The following is a 14,968-nucleotide window of genomic DNA, read 5'->3' as shown; positions in this document are numbered from 1 at the left end:
TGGCAGAGGATACCCAAATCCAGATGTGAAAAACTTGTTGCATCTTTCCCAAAACGACTCATGGCTGTATTAGATCAAAAGGGTGCTTCTACTAAATACTGAGCAAAGGGTCTGAATACTTATGACCATGTGATATTTCAGTTTTTCTTTTTTAATAAATTTGCTAAAATTTCTACATTTCTGTTTTTTTCTGTCAAGATGGGGTGCTGAGTGTACATTACTGAGAAATAAAATGAACTTTTTTGATTTTTGGAAAATGGCTGCAATGAAACAAAGAGTGAAAAATTTAAAGGGGTCTGAATACTTTCCGTACCCACTGTATACTCAATAAAAAAATTCAATTCAGGTCAGAGTGCTTTGAGTTGATCACAGTGTCAAGGCAAATTAAATATGTGGGGGAAAAGGATTTATATTGCTTGTTCTTCCAGATACAAGCTGGCTTTCCACTTCAAATGGTTGTTAGAAAGATAAACTCACTTAAGTGAGTTGTGCTTTAGGGCCCCAACAAGTGCCATCAAGGAAATGTGCCCATCTATCCTTCCTCTGTCCACTGTGAAAAGGCAAGCCCCGTTATGCGGTCCCGATGCAGGCCAGGCCATGGCTCTGAACTCAATGGTCTTGGTGCCAAAATTTCAAAGGCGCTACAAACCCAGCCATTGTAGGATTCAGATTGAGAGAGAAACGCCAACTGAGCTAGCCTAGTAGACACGCCTGAACAGTGTGAACGGGAACAAGGGAAGGGGAGGAGGAGGAGGAGGGATGCTAGGACGGCAGAGGAAGAGCCACACAGAGGAGGACATTTTATCACACTGTGTGATTTGAATAGCAATCGGCTAATGGCTAAAGCAGCTTGCAGGTGTAAGAGACCCAGAAAAAGGCGCCTAAAGAGAAGAGATTTGGAAAAAAAAAAAAAAAAAAAAAAAAGAAGAGGAGAGTGGGAACGAAGTGTTCCAGAGACACTCTGACCCACTTTGATTCATCTATTGACAGTGGGTGTCTAATTGATCACACAACTAACAGGCATCGCAACTCTGACACACAGAACACATTTTAAACTGAAGCACACAATGAAGACATTTCCTTCATACAGAATTAATCAATCTGACAATTATTTTCTCCATTAACTCAAAAATTGTTTTGTCTATAAAATGTAGGAAAATTGGGGGAAATGGCCATAAAAACACATTTTTGCTCGTGTTGCTGCTCTGTTTCAACTATAATAATAATTAAGAAACATTATTTTGCTGGATCACTGAAATTACAGTTTTTACAGTACTCTGAGGTATCAAGGTTTTACGGTATGCCAGGATATTTAGAAATCCCGAAAGTATGCCTTTTAATGCCGTCAAAAATACAGAAGCTCCTTTTTCTATTAAATTAAATTATACGGAGATGCTGTATTGAGGTGATGTATTGTAGTGTGCACCTCAACGTAGGTGGGCTGGGCCAAGTGAAAATACCTGACTTCAACGCGACAACCCTCTTCACTTTTACATCAGCAGGTAAACAATTCACTAACAGGAGCTTTAGTTGTAGCCTTGATTCGCTGACAAACCATAATCTACACTGTACATTTACTACTTAATTCCCAGGGTCCCTGATTTCCCGTATTTCTTTGTCCACTTCATTGCCTTCATTAGTGTTTCTGGCATTGTACAGTGTGTAGATGCCCTACCACTCTCTCTCTAATATTTCCGCCCAAACAACCAGCATGCATTGATGCAGAAGAGAGCCACGCTTCCTGGTTTTTTACATATACCATTTATACCCCTGTATAATGTCAGGAAGGTATGAAAAAATAAAAAACGTCAAAGTCTACTCTGAGGTTTAGTGTAGCACTTCTGCTTCATTGTCCTTGTTCTGAGACAACGTAAATCTTTTATGCGAGGTGACACGATAACATGGACCCAGCCAAGCAACATAAATAATGTACAAACAGGTGTAAGAGATTTTCAACTGCAGGAGCCAGATACACATCATTTCACCTTTTAGCTCCTCTAGACTGGAGAACAAATAATTTGCAATCTATGTAGGTACATTGAAGTATTCAATTTAAGATGTTTTTTTAACCCAAGTCCATTTAGATTTAAAAAAGGTCATGGATGTTTCATAGAGCGAGATAACCAGTTAAACCAGGTTAAATCATGGAAACTTCACCACCAGACTAGGACTGGGTAGGTATAGTCTAATTCGATTTTCAATTTTGGGATTTGAATATTCAGGGTTTTTTGCACACCTGAGCACCTCTCATATAAGTGAACGTAATGTTCCAGTTCACATCAAAGGGAAAACAAAATGAAGACTTCAGCTGTGCGGGAGCACTTTAAACTGAGTGATGACAACGGCAGCGTGGCAGTTATGGGGTTTAATAATTTCACAATTTAATATAGTCTAATTGCCTACATTTTAAAATGAATCAGTAAACTGTGGGCTACAACAAACAAACAGCAACATAATGAACACATCTATAATTCTATTAGGCCTATTCTAGAAGAAGAACATTTAATAGGCTTTAACAAAAGTTAAAATCAAAGTTTAACTCAACAAACTTGCGGACTCATGGCCACCGTTATCTCTCCCCCATCAGATTCTCCCTCACTCATGCCAGAACTTCTTGGGTATTCATCCTTCTTCTGCTGTTCTGCGTGTATCTATCAAATACAAAGCTTGTGAAATGACTGCGTATCAACAAACGTTTATAAAATTGGTGTAAAGCAACTGTTAGCTGTGCTTATTACACAATAGATTTACTGATTGCTGTTGAGATGTAAAGAGAATTTCAACAAACAACAAAAAATGCTTCTGAAATAAATCACCTACTCTAGCTCTAAGCAGTGTTGCTGTCAATTTACCAGATTGCTTTCTCATAAGTTCCTCCTCGACATTTCTTCTTTACTGCTGCAATATGAACAATTATTAATTTGCAGTTTGTGTAAAATTCAGTTCTAAGTGAAAATGTCCAAACTGGCCCAATTAGCCATTTTCCCTCCCCAGTGTCATGTGACTCGTTAGTGTTATAAGGTCTCAGGTGTGAATAGGGAGCAGGTGTGTTAAATTTGGTGTTATTGTCTCACACTCCCTCATACTGGTCACTGCCATGAAAATGTCAAATATATACTGCGCTGTGATTGGACAGCTGCGTATTCAGGGTGTGGCATAGCAAAGACTTAATTATCGTGTCATCTTAAAATCTGAGCTACAACTGTGCATTTATATTTAATAATGTATGATATCACACTGTACGGATCAATTGAGTGGCCACAGAGTGAAACTCACACAGAACTCAAGCACAAAATTCCCAGTCGGTTCTTCTCATAGAATCCAATAAAGTTTATTTACACAAGCCTCCTCAATAATGTTGAAAAGGGAAAGAAAGGCAACATGACTTCTTTGCTATTCTATCATAAACTGAAAGTAACAAGAAAAAAGAAAACTCTTGCCGCAGTTGGCTGAAAATATGGTTTCTGCTCAGCAACGAAGTTCAGTTTTATCTCTCAGCACAGTCTCAGTCAGAACTTTTAATCACAACATGCAAAATATTACTCCAAAAATGTCCAAACAAGCTGACTACAGTTTATTACTGATCTTGGGACAGCAGCCAACTGCTCAAATTGTAACACAGCCAACCAAAATTTCTGACATGCCAGAAATCTTCGCCTGAGATCCCAGTTGTTGATCGTTTAGCTGATTAATAGGCATCGTTATACCCCCACCGCCCAAAACTGAACATCAAATGACAACCAGAATTTGGCCAGAATTTGTTGGGGGGGTGTTTCAATAAAATAAAGCTAATAAATAAGTTTGATCCCTGGCTTTAGCCTCAGAGTAAGCAACATTTTCACCATTTGTTCTCTCTTTAAATGTCACTTAAATTAACAGCGAGGTATTTTAACAGTATTTTCACCAGATGAGAGCTGTTATGTCGCTTTTACAAACCAAAGAACCAAGGTACATCCTCCAACTTTTTTTTCCTCTTAAAAAGTCTCTTTTTTTCTTGCTATAAAATAAATTACCTGTCTGCGGTCCTATTTGATACTTCAAAGTTCTTTAATGGTATGTTGCATCTCATACATCATCATCTATAAACAGGATGTTATGATTACAAACAGGGCTGCAACAAACTGGAGTTCAACTGATCCGAGTTAATCTACAGCATGCTGCCAAAATGGATCTTTTGCTTTGAATAATATATTCTTCCGATCTTTTCTTTACAGTATGTGTTGAACTGTGGTCACAAAGATCCAACTTTTGTCTATACATGTCTGTTTTCTTCACTATAAATTAAGGCTGAAAAAATTCAGAGACAACTAGGGCAGCAGCTAACGATCATTTTAGTATTTGAAGCTTCAATAGATTTTTTCAACAATTCATCGATGCGTCATTTAAGAAGTACTTTTGCCTGGCAGCGGCGTTGTTTGTTATTATAAAGATAGGAATTATAAAGACAAAGAATCTGGGTGAAAGGATGGATTAGCACACGCAGGTAGCAGGAAACATCTGAGCTACAGAGAGAGCTGGAGGTGAGTTAAAAGGTGCAGCTCCCTGACACCCAGTTAACTCATGACTGTGAGGTTACAACTCACGGCCCAAAAAGGAGAACAACAAACGCACGTGTGCACATTTTCAGCCGAGGTCTGCGGTTTACTTTGGCTAGCCTTCAGCTCAACAATCAATCATGATTTCAGTTAAATGCTAAAGTTGCTGTTACGGTTTCCTTGTCTGTGGTCCGCTGGCAGAACACCGGCTGCTTTCTGATCAGGTGCCGCCGTGCTGTTGCCGAGGCGACATAGATTTCATTTTACGGTGGACGGACGGTAACATTACAGAGTGGTTGTTTTCTTTAGCTTGAAATAATTCCATACTTTGGACACTTTCTTCTTTGTCCCTCGCTATTTTCTCTCACTTCCTCCACTTTGCAAATGGCGGCATAATAATCACGTTAATTGATTTAATCGATGAATTGTTTCAGCCCTAGAGACAACAACTCTCCAAGCAAAAGTATTTCTTATCCGATTACTCAATGCACTAATCTGTAGAATACTAGATTACTATAATAATTGATATCTGCAGCCTTACTGCTTGATGTCTCAGGTCTGTTTCAAAGTCATGAAATAAATTTGTTTGGCTCATTTAGCTCAGGCCAACAAGCCACCTTTTTGAAACATCCCTCAGGACCAGATGCACAAGGCAAACAGAGATGTAAGGTTGCTAGTTGGAGAGCTACAGACGTGCCCCCTCTCTTCACAGAGGCGGTGGACATTCCTCACAGGGCTGCAAAAACCTCAACAGAGCCAAGGGGGCATGAAGGGATTTCCAGATAATAAATTGATGTCTACAGGAAGTTGCGGGCAAAAACAACACAGCGAGGAAGAAACGAGCCAGTGGATCACTAGTGGATGTTGTTTCTCTCTCAGTTGTGGTGTTTTTTTTCTGTGGCTGGTTACCATTCATGAGCTATCTGGCCACATGAGGACAAAGCTTTCTTAGGGCCACATCCTCAACCCCACTGTCATATGGTGTCTTTGGAGGACAGTACCATAAAAAACTAACTGCATTTTTAGCAACACAAATGACAAGGCAGGGCAGGGATGATGTAAACAAGCATCAGTTGCACAGTTAGAAAGACGTCAGAGCGTTAACATTTACTTACCTGGGCGTAGTCTCTCTCTACAGCTGCCCTCTTTTGGCTAAAAGTCCTAAAGAAGAGAAAAATAGTTAATGTGAATGATAGCATCTTAAAATCACAATTAAGGAGGACACAGTAAATAATATATCTAACAAAAAATCTATACAAAACAGTTATTATACAGCCGATATCCTTGATGTTATCACTGTCATCAATTAAGAAAACTGAAGTCAATAGATTAAAGTGATCATTTCTGTCCAGTTGTCCTGGGTTGAGGTGGGTTTCCCTGTAGCCCTTTCTGCATGACGGCTTTTCTTGCTAGAAGCCAAAAGTATTTCAAAGAGATATTTATCCCGTGCTATTAATAAATCTGGGATTATGTAACAAATGAGCAACTTCTATTCCACATATTTTCGTTATCTCTCCAGCGATCTCCTGTGACTGTGATAAAATCTGAAAATGATCAGCCATGTTTTTAAATCTCCTCATCTCCAGCGATGGTACTGTGCCTGAGAGCCTTTTTGTATTCATTTGTTCTTCAAAAGAGAATTCTCACCAGGACCCTGTTTGGTGGTCTTAGTCTGGTTACAATCTTCTTCAGGCCCGATACTCTCCCTGATTTCCTTTGGTCATATTTTGAGTTTTGTACTCTGAGTGAATGCGACAGGAGAGTCTTTTATTTTGTAATCATGTTGATGAAATTAGGTTTACTATCCTCTAGGGCTAAATGATTTGGGGAAAAAATCTAATTGCGATTTTCCTGCCAGATATTGCGATTACGATTTGATTTGCTATTGTTTTTTTAATGAAGTTAATTCAATATTAACTTCCAGTCTATTTTTGACAGAAGCCACATCAAGCAGCACAGAGCGGATGAATCAGGCAGGAAGACAGACACAGAACGGCATAGAGACGCCGGTTGATTTTCAAAATAAAACACCCTTTGCAGACTCCCGATAGTACATCCATCAACAATAAACACCGGTAGAATAGACAAAAAAAGGACAATTTAACTGTGTAGCCTACTTAACCATAGTAGAAGCACAAAAATCAAGGACAACTGAATAAATAAGCAAAATCTGAATAAGTCAGCAAAATCAGGCAGGCAAAACGCTCTTATTCTGAAATGCTCCATGTGGTTATGTAACGTTAGCCTGCAGAGAGCAGAACAGGCTCATATAGAGCTGGCGAGCAGATCTGTCACACAAGGATGACAGTGGAGTGAATTTGTAGCTGCATGACTGCTTAAAATGGGTCAGATGCACTGTTTAATTAACGCACATTTTAATCGCCGTCTTCACGATTAGCTAATCGTGTTCTAGTAGGGCTTAATGATTAATTGTTAAGCCCTACTATTCTCCACTTGTTTAATTTCTTTATAAAAGTAATCTCTGACCTGGAGATATGATATCCAATGACAATTTTTCAAGGTTTTATGTATTTGAGAGATGATTTAAAGACTCACAGCCATTATCAGAAATGGTGTTATGAATTATTACACACTTCTGACTGATAAATGCTATGATATGATATGAACACATCGCAAAAGGAAGAAAAACAGAAAAAACACAGAATTACACACACACAAACACACACACACACACACACACACACACACACACACACACCCGGCCAGCAGTGGTTGTCCTGAGACCTAGGCTCAAAACCAAAGGTGACCAAGGTTTTGCAGTTGTGGCTCCCACCCCCTGGAACCGTCTTCCCCTAGTCATACCATTCATTCTCAGCCCTGGAACTCAAACCATTTTCTGATGCCCCCAAATTACATATTTAAATTATTTATTTATCCATAAACTAGTGATGACTAGTCAATCGCTTGAACTAACGACTACTAGTCGACTAAGAAAATCTTTAGTCTGGGGCAGCTGTAGGAGACAGACAGAAATAAGAATCGGTTGAAAATGTTTCATGTTTCAAGTCTGGCAGTCAAAAGCATCAATACTAGGTCTCTGTCATTACCACCATGAGAGTTTTTAATCTCAGTACTGCACATATTTAGATATTAAAGACCCCAATTTTATACACTTAAATTGGTAAAAAAAAAAAAAAAAAACACACACACACAAACATGTATAAATGTTGTATTTTTAGCAGCTACTTCATTGCAGATGTTTAGGTAATCAGAACAATTACAATAAAACCATCCAATGTTTTGCTCCTCCCATCACACATTAACAGAGAGCCAGCATGGTATAGTGGTGTGTTTCTGCGCCGCTAAAAACACAGCTTCCTTTGACAAACACGTGGTTGTGGTCCTGATGTTTGGTTTAGTCTGTCAGCTGGTCTGCGCTAATTAACATCCAGCAGATCAAAGAGAAACACTCAAATTGTTTATTAGAAGTCTATTAAAAGGTGCTTCATGTGTAGGTCACACCAGACCAAGGCAATCCTCATACATACAGAAAATATTGTTTTTATAGTGCTGTTTCACAGCTGATTTACAACAACAGGAACAAAGCTAACGATAACTAAAGTAAAATTTATACAAAAGTCTAAGAAAAGAAGAGAGGTCAGTGCCCTGGGAAAAAAACATGACTGCAGTAAAATCATCATTAAGTCATTAAACATGTCGAGACTTGACCCCCATATGCTCCACCCAGCCCTAAAAATCTGGCTTACTTCCTAGGACCTTCCCTCTCTTCCTTTAGCCTGTTCCCTTCCTCTTCTCTGCATTTCAAAAGGTTCCCTCTCTTCCACTGCCCCCCCCCCCCCCCCCACTCACTTCCTGTCATTTTCCCAAACAAAGCTTTTGTTGACAAGCAGATGCAATTTCCAGTTTGCTGAATCATTTCTCGCCAGTGATCGGGGAGTGACCCTAACGAATTCTGTACAGGTTGTATTTTACATTGTTTCTGGCAGATGAATGTCTCTGAGCCTCCCACAGCGAACGTTTCACGGCAGTCAGAACATCTGGCAGCTCTCTTTGACCTTAACATCCAGCTGTTTGGAGGTTCAGAGCTCCGCCACCAACCACAGACAGGAAGTGGGGAGTCAGTAGGCTGTCAACTCAACCCAACACTAAAAGGCTGAAAACACAACCACAACCTTTGGCTGTTCAACCTTAAAAATGCCTACGCATCTGAACGCAGAGCTAAAACTGTCTGTGTCCAGTGTTTACTCGGCCTGATCCTAGAATTTTAAAGACTAATACACTTTTATTTTTGGGATTTAAGTAGCAGAGGGCTGCTCTTTAAATGGTGAAAACTCTTGTTAAACAACCATCAAACAATCACAGGGCATCTGAGTAGCCCCTTTTTCAGATGTGAAAATAGCCAGATTCAGGTAGCAATCTGTAATTCTCCTGTGACCCATGACCCTATTTATTTTTCATTCTTGTAATTCAGTTTCTTTTTTTAAACATAAATAGCATTACTCAAAACAGCATCCAGCATCCTTTGCACTCTTCATTGCACTAGTGTCTTGCTGTCTACACGCTGTTGTTTTATTTTTATCTGTGCATAATGGTTGTCTGTTTTTTTGTTGAGCTTATTGACCTGTTTGTTTATGCTGGTTCTGTGAATGTACACTGAGAATCAAATTCTTCATATGTGTTTATTAGTTGTCAACCTTAAATTTATTGCTAACTATTTTGATAATCCATTTGAGTGATATTTTAAGAAGAAAAAAACAGTACAGTAAACTGAATATCTTTGAGATGTGGACAAAACAAGCAGTTGAGGACGTCTTCTTGAGCTCTGAGAAACAACGATCGACATTTTTAACCATTTTCTGACATTTTATAGGCCAAACAACTAATCTGTTTAATTGGAAAATAAGCGATAGATTAATCAACAATAAAATATTGTTAGTTGCAGCCCTAGTATGAGTACACATACCTGGCCAATAAAAGTAATTTTGATTCTGATCTATGTTACTTTTTGACCTCTATGTGTATATTGTAATAACTCAATTATCACATCACTTCTTTTGTTTATTCAAAGTCCTGATATCCCAACATCTTTACTGCAAAAACTGACCAAGAATTAGCGGTGGAGTCACTCAATGAGGGGCTCAAGAGGACAGTCTGAAAAATGTTAACTACCAGAGAAAACACTTGCAGCCTGACAGGAGAGTGTGTGAATGTGACTGACAGACAAGCTACACAAATCTATGTTCTACTTTTATGGCAGTAGTGTTACATCCTGTTTTACTTGAAGACGTTTTGTTAGCATCTCCAGAAAACTGAAAGTGTTTTGTTTCTTTAGAGAATTTTTCCAAAAACAGGTGTTGGAAAAAGGGGGTTCATCTTATATATGGGCAAATCCAGAACTCTGCCATCCACCTCATCTACAATTTGACTAATGACTGCTCACCTCAGGTCTTCCAGGAGGTCACACTCTGTCTGGTGTTTGATGTGTAATCTGCTCATCTGCTCTGCATGAGACTGTTTCAGCTCCTGGGTGACCCGGACCTGACGGGGGGGAAAGAAGAAAGCGTTTTATTAGAAAGAATCCAACTTTTTCTCTCCATCTCATCCAGAAAGACAGAGGATTTTGGGGATGTTAAAATATTTCACGTGTATACCAATGACTCAACAGACCAGTGTTGATTTAGCTGAGCTCATAATTGGTGTTAGTGAAAATGAGCTGCACTTGTTATCACGCAGTAGCTCTGGCCAGAGTAAGTCTCTCTGGGATGCTAATTAGCTGTTAAGATAAATCTTGACATGCAGCAGGTCTCATCACTGATAACTGGGATTGTTGTCAACAGGGAAATAGTTCCTTATTTCAAGTATGAGCCAAATTAAAGTTCAATAATCACATGCAAAATTAAGATATAAACATTAATCACCATCTATTTTGATGTCAAACTTTCTTTCCATTTAATGAATTTATTTTTGGGTTTGGACTATTGGTCAGATAAAGACAGCAATTTCAAAACATCACCTTGGAATCTTTTTTACTATTTTCCGACATTTTATACATTAAAAACACTTAATTGACCTAAAAATTTAACTGATAATCATTTTGGTATAATTGAAAAGGCCATGTCTCAATACTTTTGGCCATTGGTTCCTTCTGAAGACTTAAATCTTTAAAAACAGGTCACAAACATAACTTCACTCAAAGAGTAGTAAATAGTTTATTTGTTGGGGACTATTTTCAGCCGCGGATTAATATACATTTGGTGCTCTAGTGAGAATTTGGGGCAGCAGGACGGTGTATGTGGGATGAGTCAAAATGAACTACAATGTGTGTTCATGGTAATGAAGGAACATGTTTTGCACTGCAACCGTGTAGCTCATTTACCCGTTTTTAATCGTTTTTGTTTTTAAGATCAGGCTTTGGCTGTATAGACTGTACTTTTTAGGATTGTTGGTTTTGGTAATTTAATGTAGTTTGTTGACAATAATAAAAAATTATTTACTACCACTCAAAAGTTTTAGAACACCCCCATTTTTCTAGTTTTAATTGAAAGATAAATAGTTCCAAGTCCAATGAAACACCTTAAATGGTACAAAAGAAAGCAGCGAACTGCCAAAGTTCAAAACAACATTTACATCACCAAAACAGACATTTCTAGAGATATAAAATTAACAATAAAATTAAGGAGATTTGTTCATTTTTTTAACTATAGGATCAGTGTGTGTCATGTAATTTGCATTTAATCTACAACGTAATGTGACAAAATGATGTTATTTTACAGCCATTAAATACTCAGTTTGACAGAGTGCAGAAACATTCTCTTTAAAACGACGTTTGGAGAATGGTTGCTTGTGTGTGACCACCACAATAAGGAGCAATTCATTCACCGTTTCATGTCCAATTCAAGCACTTATGGAGAAAACAATATCAGATGAATCAATAAAGACAATAATTGTCGGTTGCAGCCAGAGTTCAGTAGCTGAGTACATCTTTCAGTGAATAGAGGGCTCGATAGCTACGCCTCACTGGTGTCTGTTTTAAGTCTACTTGACGACAAATCAAATGGATTGCTCCGGTGCTGAAGAGGCAACGCAGAAAGGTGGCTGGTATTAATGGCCAACTATGATTTAGGGCAGAATGACATATTTAATGTCCACAGCAAGATGGTGCATTGACTTACAGTGTTGAAATGTAACTAATACCAGTGTAACATATGGCAGATTGAACAATTTGTCAAACAATCAGTCAGTGGGCAGAAAAATATCAAGCAGAAATGACAACTATTCCTTAGTTTAGGCTTCTCAGTTGTGAGGATTCGGTGCATTTTTCTGTGGGCAACTTTACTGGACGTTTCACTATTTTCTGACATTTAACAGTGCAAATAGTTTATTGAAAGGCAATCGTTAGCAGCCCTAAAATATAATGCAAGTAACAGGAAACAATGTTAATATGAGGCTCAAGCAGGATATAAAACAAGATCCTGCTATTCTTCTAAAACACAAAATGAAACAGCTTAATTATTATTATTCATTTCTTGTGCTAAAAGTTCAGTTCATTCAGTAAATTTATTTCAGGAATATTTAGCTAATATGTGACCATACAGTCTGACATTTGACCAAAGCTAAACTTGCTCTTAAAATTTTAATCTATGTAGTGAAAATGAGCTTCCCTCATTGTCAAGTCAGCCACTCTGGGTTTGTAACATTTCATCAGCTAAATTATGAAGTGCAGTGACCAGGTCGCATTCCTTTTGACTGGGGGTGTTGTCAACAGGAAAGCTGTTTTTCCTTCCTTATTTGAATTATAATCCAGATTTCAACCAGAGATCAATAATTGCACTTAAAAAAACGTTAATATTGAAAATTGTGGATGTTATAGACTATTTGGTTACAGCAATTGGATATTTTTAGTAAACTTAGTTGTCAATCAAGCCCAAACCAGAACAAATAGATTTAAGTATTACTTCATCCTTCATGGTGGGAAATCTAAAAAGGTCCAAAGATATTAAATTATGACCCATACAAATCTTTAAAAGGTCGACATATCTTTGGCATTAAACAAAAATAAGAAAAAGAAAAACCTGCATTTATTTGACTGCAGTAAGCAGTTAAAACGAACTGGGGTAGAAATGGTCAATTGTCTGCTGCTGAGCCATGTTTTTGAAATACGATCCCACAGAAACATTTTTCGCACAGAACCAGACTTTTGCTGAGAATTGTGTTATTACGTTTATTTGTCTAACTAAGACGCTTAAAAGACGTAGTTTACTCTTAAGTTTGGCAAAGCTAGTTAAAGTTAAGCTATAAATACGTGACGGCAATGCTTGTTTTTTCTTTTTTACCCCTGTACGAGAAAAACAAAATGCACCATTCTAACTTGTTACCTACAAAAATCTGTCAATTTACAGATCCCTATCTCCAAACAAGCTTAAATGGCAGAGCATGACTTGACTTTGAGACTTTCTTTAAAAAAAAACGTGGATCCCCTCTTAAAAACGGTATGGATAAAAAAAAAAAAATCAAAACTCAATTTCATTTGGAAAAGCTCAACTTGTGTTTTGCCTGCTTTTGCTATAAGACAGCGGATGGAAGTAACGTTAGGACCAGCGTGCACCAAAATGATATTCACTTGAACTTAAGAGTTGCTTGGTAAATTCCTTGTACGCCGATGTAACACAACTCCTCAGCAACCTAACTCTTAAAACGAGTGCAGTTGTAAGTGCTTTATTGATATGGAAAACGATGTACTTCTCTATATACTGTCATTTTTTGAATGTGTTTGGCTGGACAGTCTCTGCAATCGAGAGGGAACGAGGCACATTAACGTTAACGGGGCTATTCTCCCTTAAAAATTGTGGCACATGGGAGTTTTTTCCCCCTTTTACAAGTTTTCTTCAATCGCAAAACAGCAGAAGCAGATTAAACAACAAACTACTAACACATTTGCAGTCGTGTAAAAACCTAAGTTTGTCGTTTGAGCCAGCCGACCAGCAACAAAGCGTAACGTTACATTATCAAGCATTAAATATGCACCACTTCGTCGAGAACGTTTTCAGACAAGTAACGTTAGCTTCAACGGCTACAACGGGAAAAACTCACCTTTCTCGGTGGGGGTTGCATCCTTATTTCTTGACATAAAAAACTTTACAAAAGACGAAAGTTTATCTTGAAATGTTTGTGCAAATGTTTCGAACAAACTGATAACTAAAGAAGGGTATTTGGATCAAGCGGCCATAGCGATTCCAGTAAGAAGCAAGTTGAGTCCCGTTGAAAACACTGTGGCCCCAGGGAACAGAAAACATACGCGTCAAGCTAGCGTCAAATAAATCAAGACACTTCCTGTTGTGTTTACAAAATAAAATCACCCCAAACAACTTGTTTTTAGTACTACTTCCGTACACACTCTTCAAAATAAAAATCGAAAACCATGTCAACAGTCATGAGCGTGTATGGGCCTGCAGACCTGCTTTAAATTTTAAAGGTTTTTAACAGAATAAGGCCTACAATTTTGATGCATATCAAAAAAAGTCGCAATAGTATGATTCTAGTTATAGAATACCAGACAAACAATCATATTACAACTGTTACTACTATTACGACGACGACTACTACTACTAATAATAGCTTAATACAGTACTTTTCAATACGGGAGGGGGGGGAGAGGGGGAGTGCTTTAAAGCAAGCAATATAAAATGTAGACATGCACAGTATCACATACAGTGTTGAGCACTTAAAACATAAAAACATGTAAAATTAAAGCCAAAATAAATTACGCATCACATGGTGGTCTGAATTAAATAAATAAAACATAAACCAGTCAATATACAAATGATGGAGAAATAAATTATGTATCACACATTGAAAGATATTTTGTATAAATGAGTCTTAAGTGAGATTAAACCAGGAACAGACTCTGCAAACCTGATCTACTACTACTCATCATCATCATCTAACCTTTTTTATACAGAGTAATACATAATAATAACAACAACAACAATAATAAGTAGCAACCTGTTAACAGTAAGTAGAACAATAGAAATAACAGACAATAGAGTGAAAAAATAAAACAGAAAGCCTGACAGTGACATGGTAGAAGGAAATTGAGAATGGTCTAAAGAGATAAGTGTTATGTAATAATTGACATGGCAAATTATTCTATGAGGCCACAGTCCAGTCTTACTTTACAAAACACAAGACACTGATCCACCTTAATGTCTTACATCCTACTTACTGTATTACTAATCAAAGTAGGGTCCAGGGACCACCAGGGGTCCATCCATAAGCAAGGCAAGTTTATTTGTATAGCACATTTCAACAACAAGGTAATTCAAAGTGCTTTATATAAAACATAAAAGCAATAGGGAAATTTTTAAAAATTAAATAGAAAATAAAAACAGGCAGGTCTCTCACCTTTGCTTATTTAACTCATTTGATTCCCACTCTATCCCCCCCCCCCCCCC

General features: G+C 37.8%; 1 protein-coding gene across 1 annotated transcript in view; it reads right to left on the bottom strand.

The window, feature by feature from the left end:
- Positions 1-13,819, bottom strand: part of LOC123963487 (F-BAR and double SH3 domains protein 2-like) — a 41,488-nt gene extending 27,669 nt beyond the window's left edge. Inside the window, exons 1-3 of the mRNA XM_046040386.1 lie at positions 13,608-13,819; positions 9,958-10,055; positions 5,651-5,696 (exon numbers count right to left, since the gene is read on the bottom strand). Coding sequence (XP_045896342.1) covers positions 5,651-5,696; positions 9,958-10,055; positions 13,608-13,628 — 165 coding nt within the window. The 5' untranslated portion in view covers positions 13,629-13,819. The remainder of the gene's footprint in view (positions 1-5,650; positions 5,697-9,957; positions 10,056-13,607) is intronic.
- Positions 13,820-14,968: the final 1,149 nt, after the last annotated feature.

This window comes from Micropterus dolomieu, linkage group LG23 (genome assembly GCF_021292245.1).
Source record: "Micropterus dolomieu isolate WLL.071019.BEF.003 ecotype Adirondacks linkage group LG23, ASM2129224v1, whole genome shotgun sequence".
Taxonomy (NCBI): domain Eukaryota; kingdom Metazoa; phylum Chordata; class Actinopteri; order Centrarchiformes; family Centrarchidae; genus Micropterus; species Micropterus dolomieu.
The sequence above is the reverse complement of the archived record's forward strand: the minus strand, read 5'-3'. Positions and strand labels throughout refer to the sequence as shown.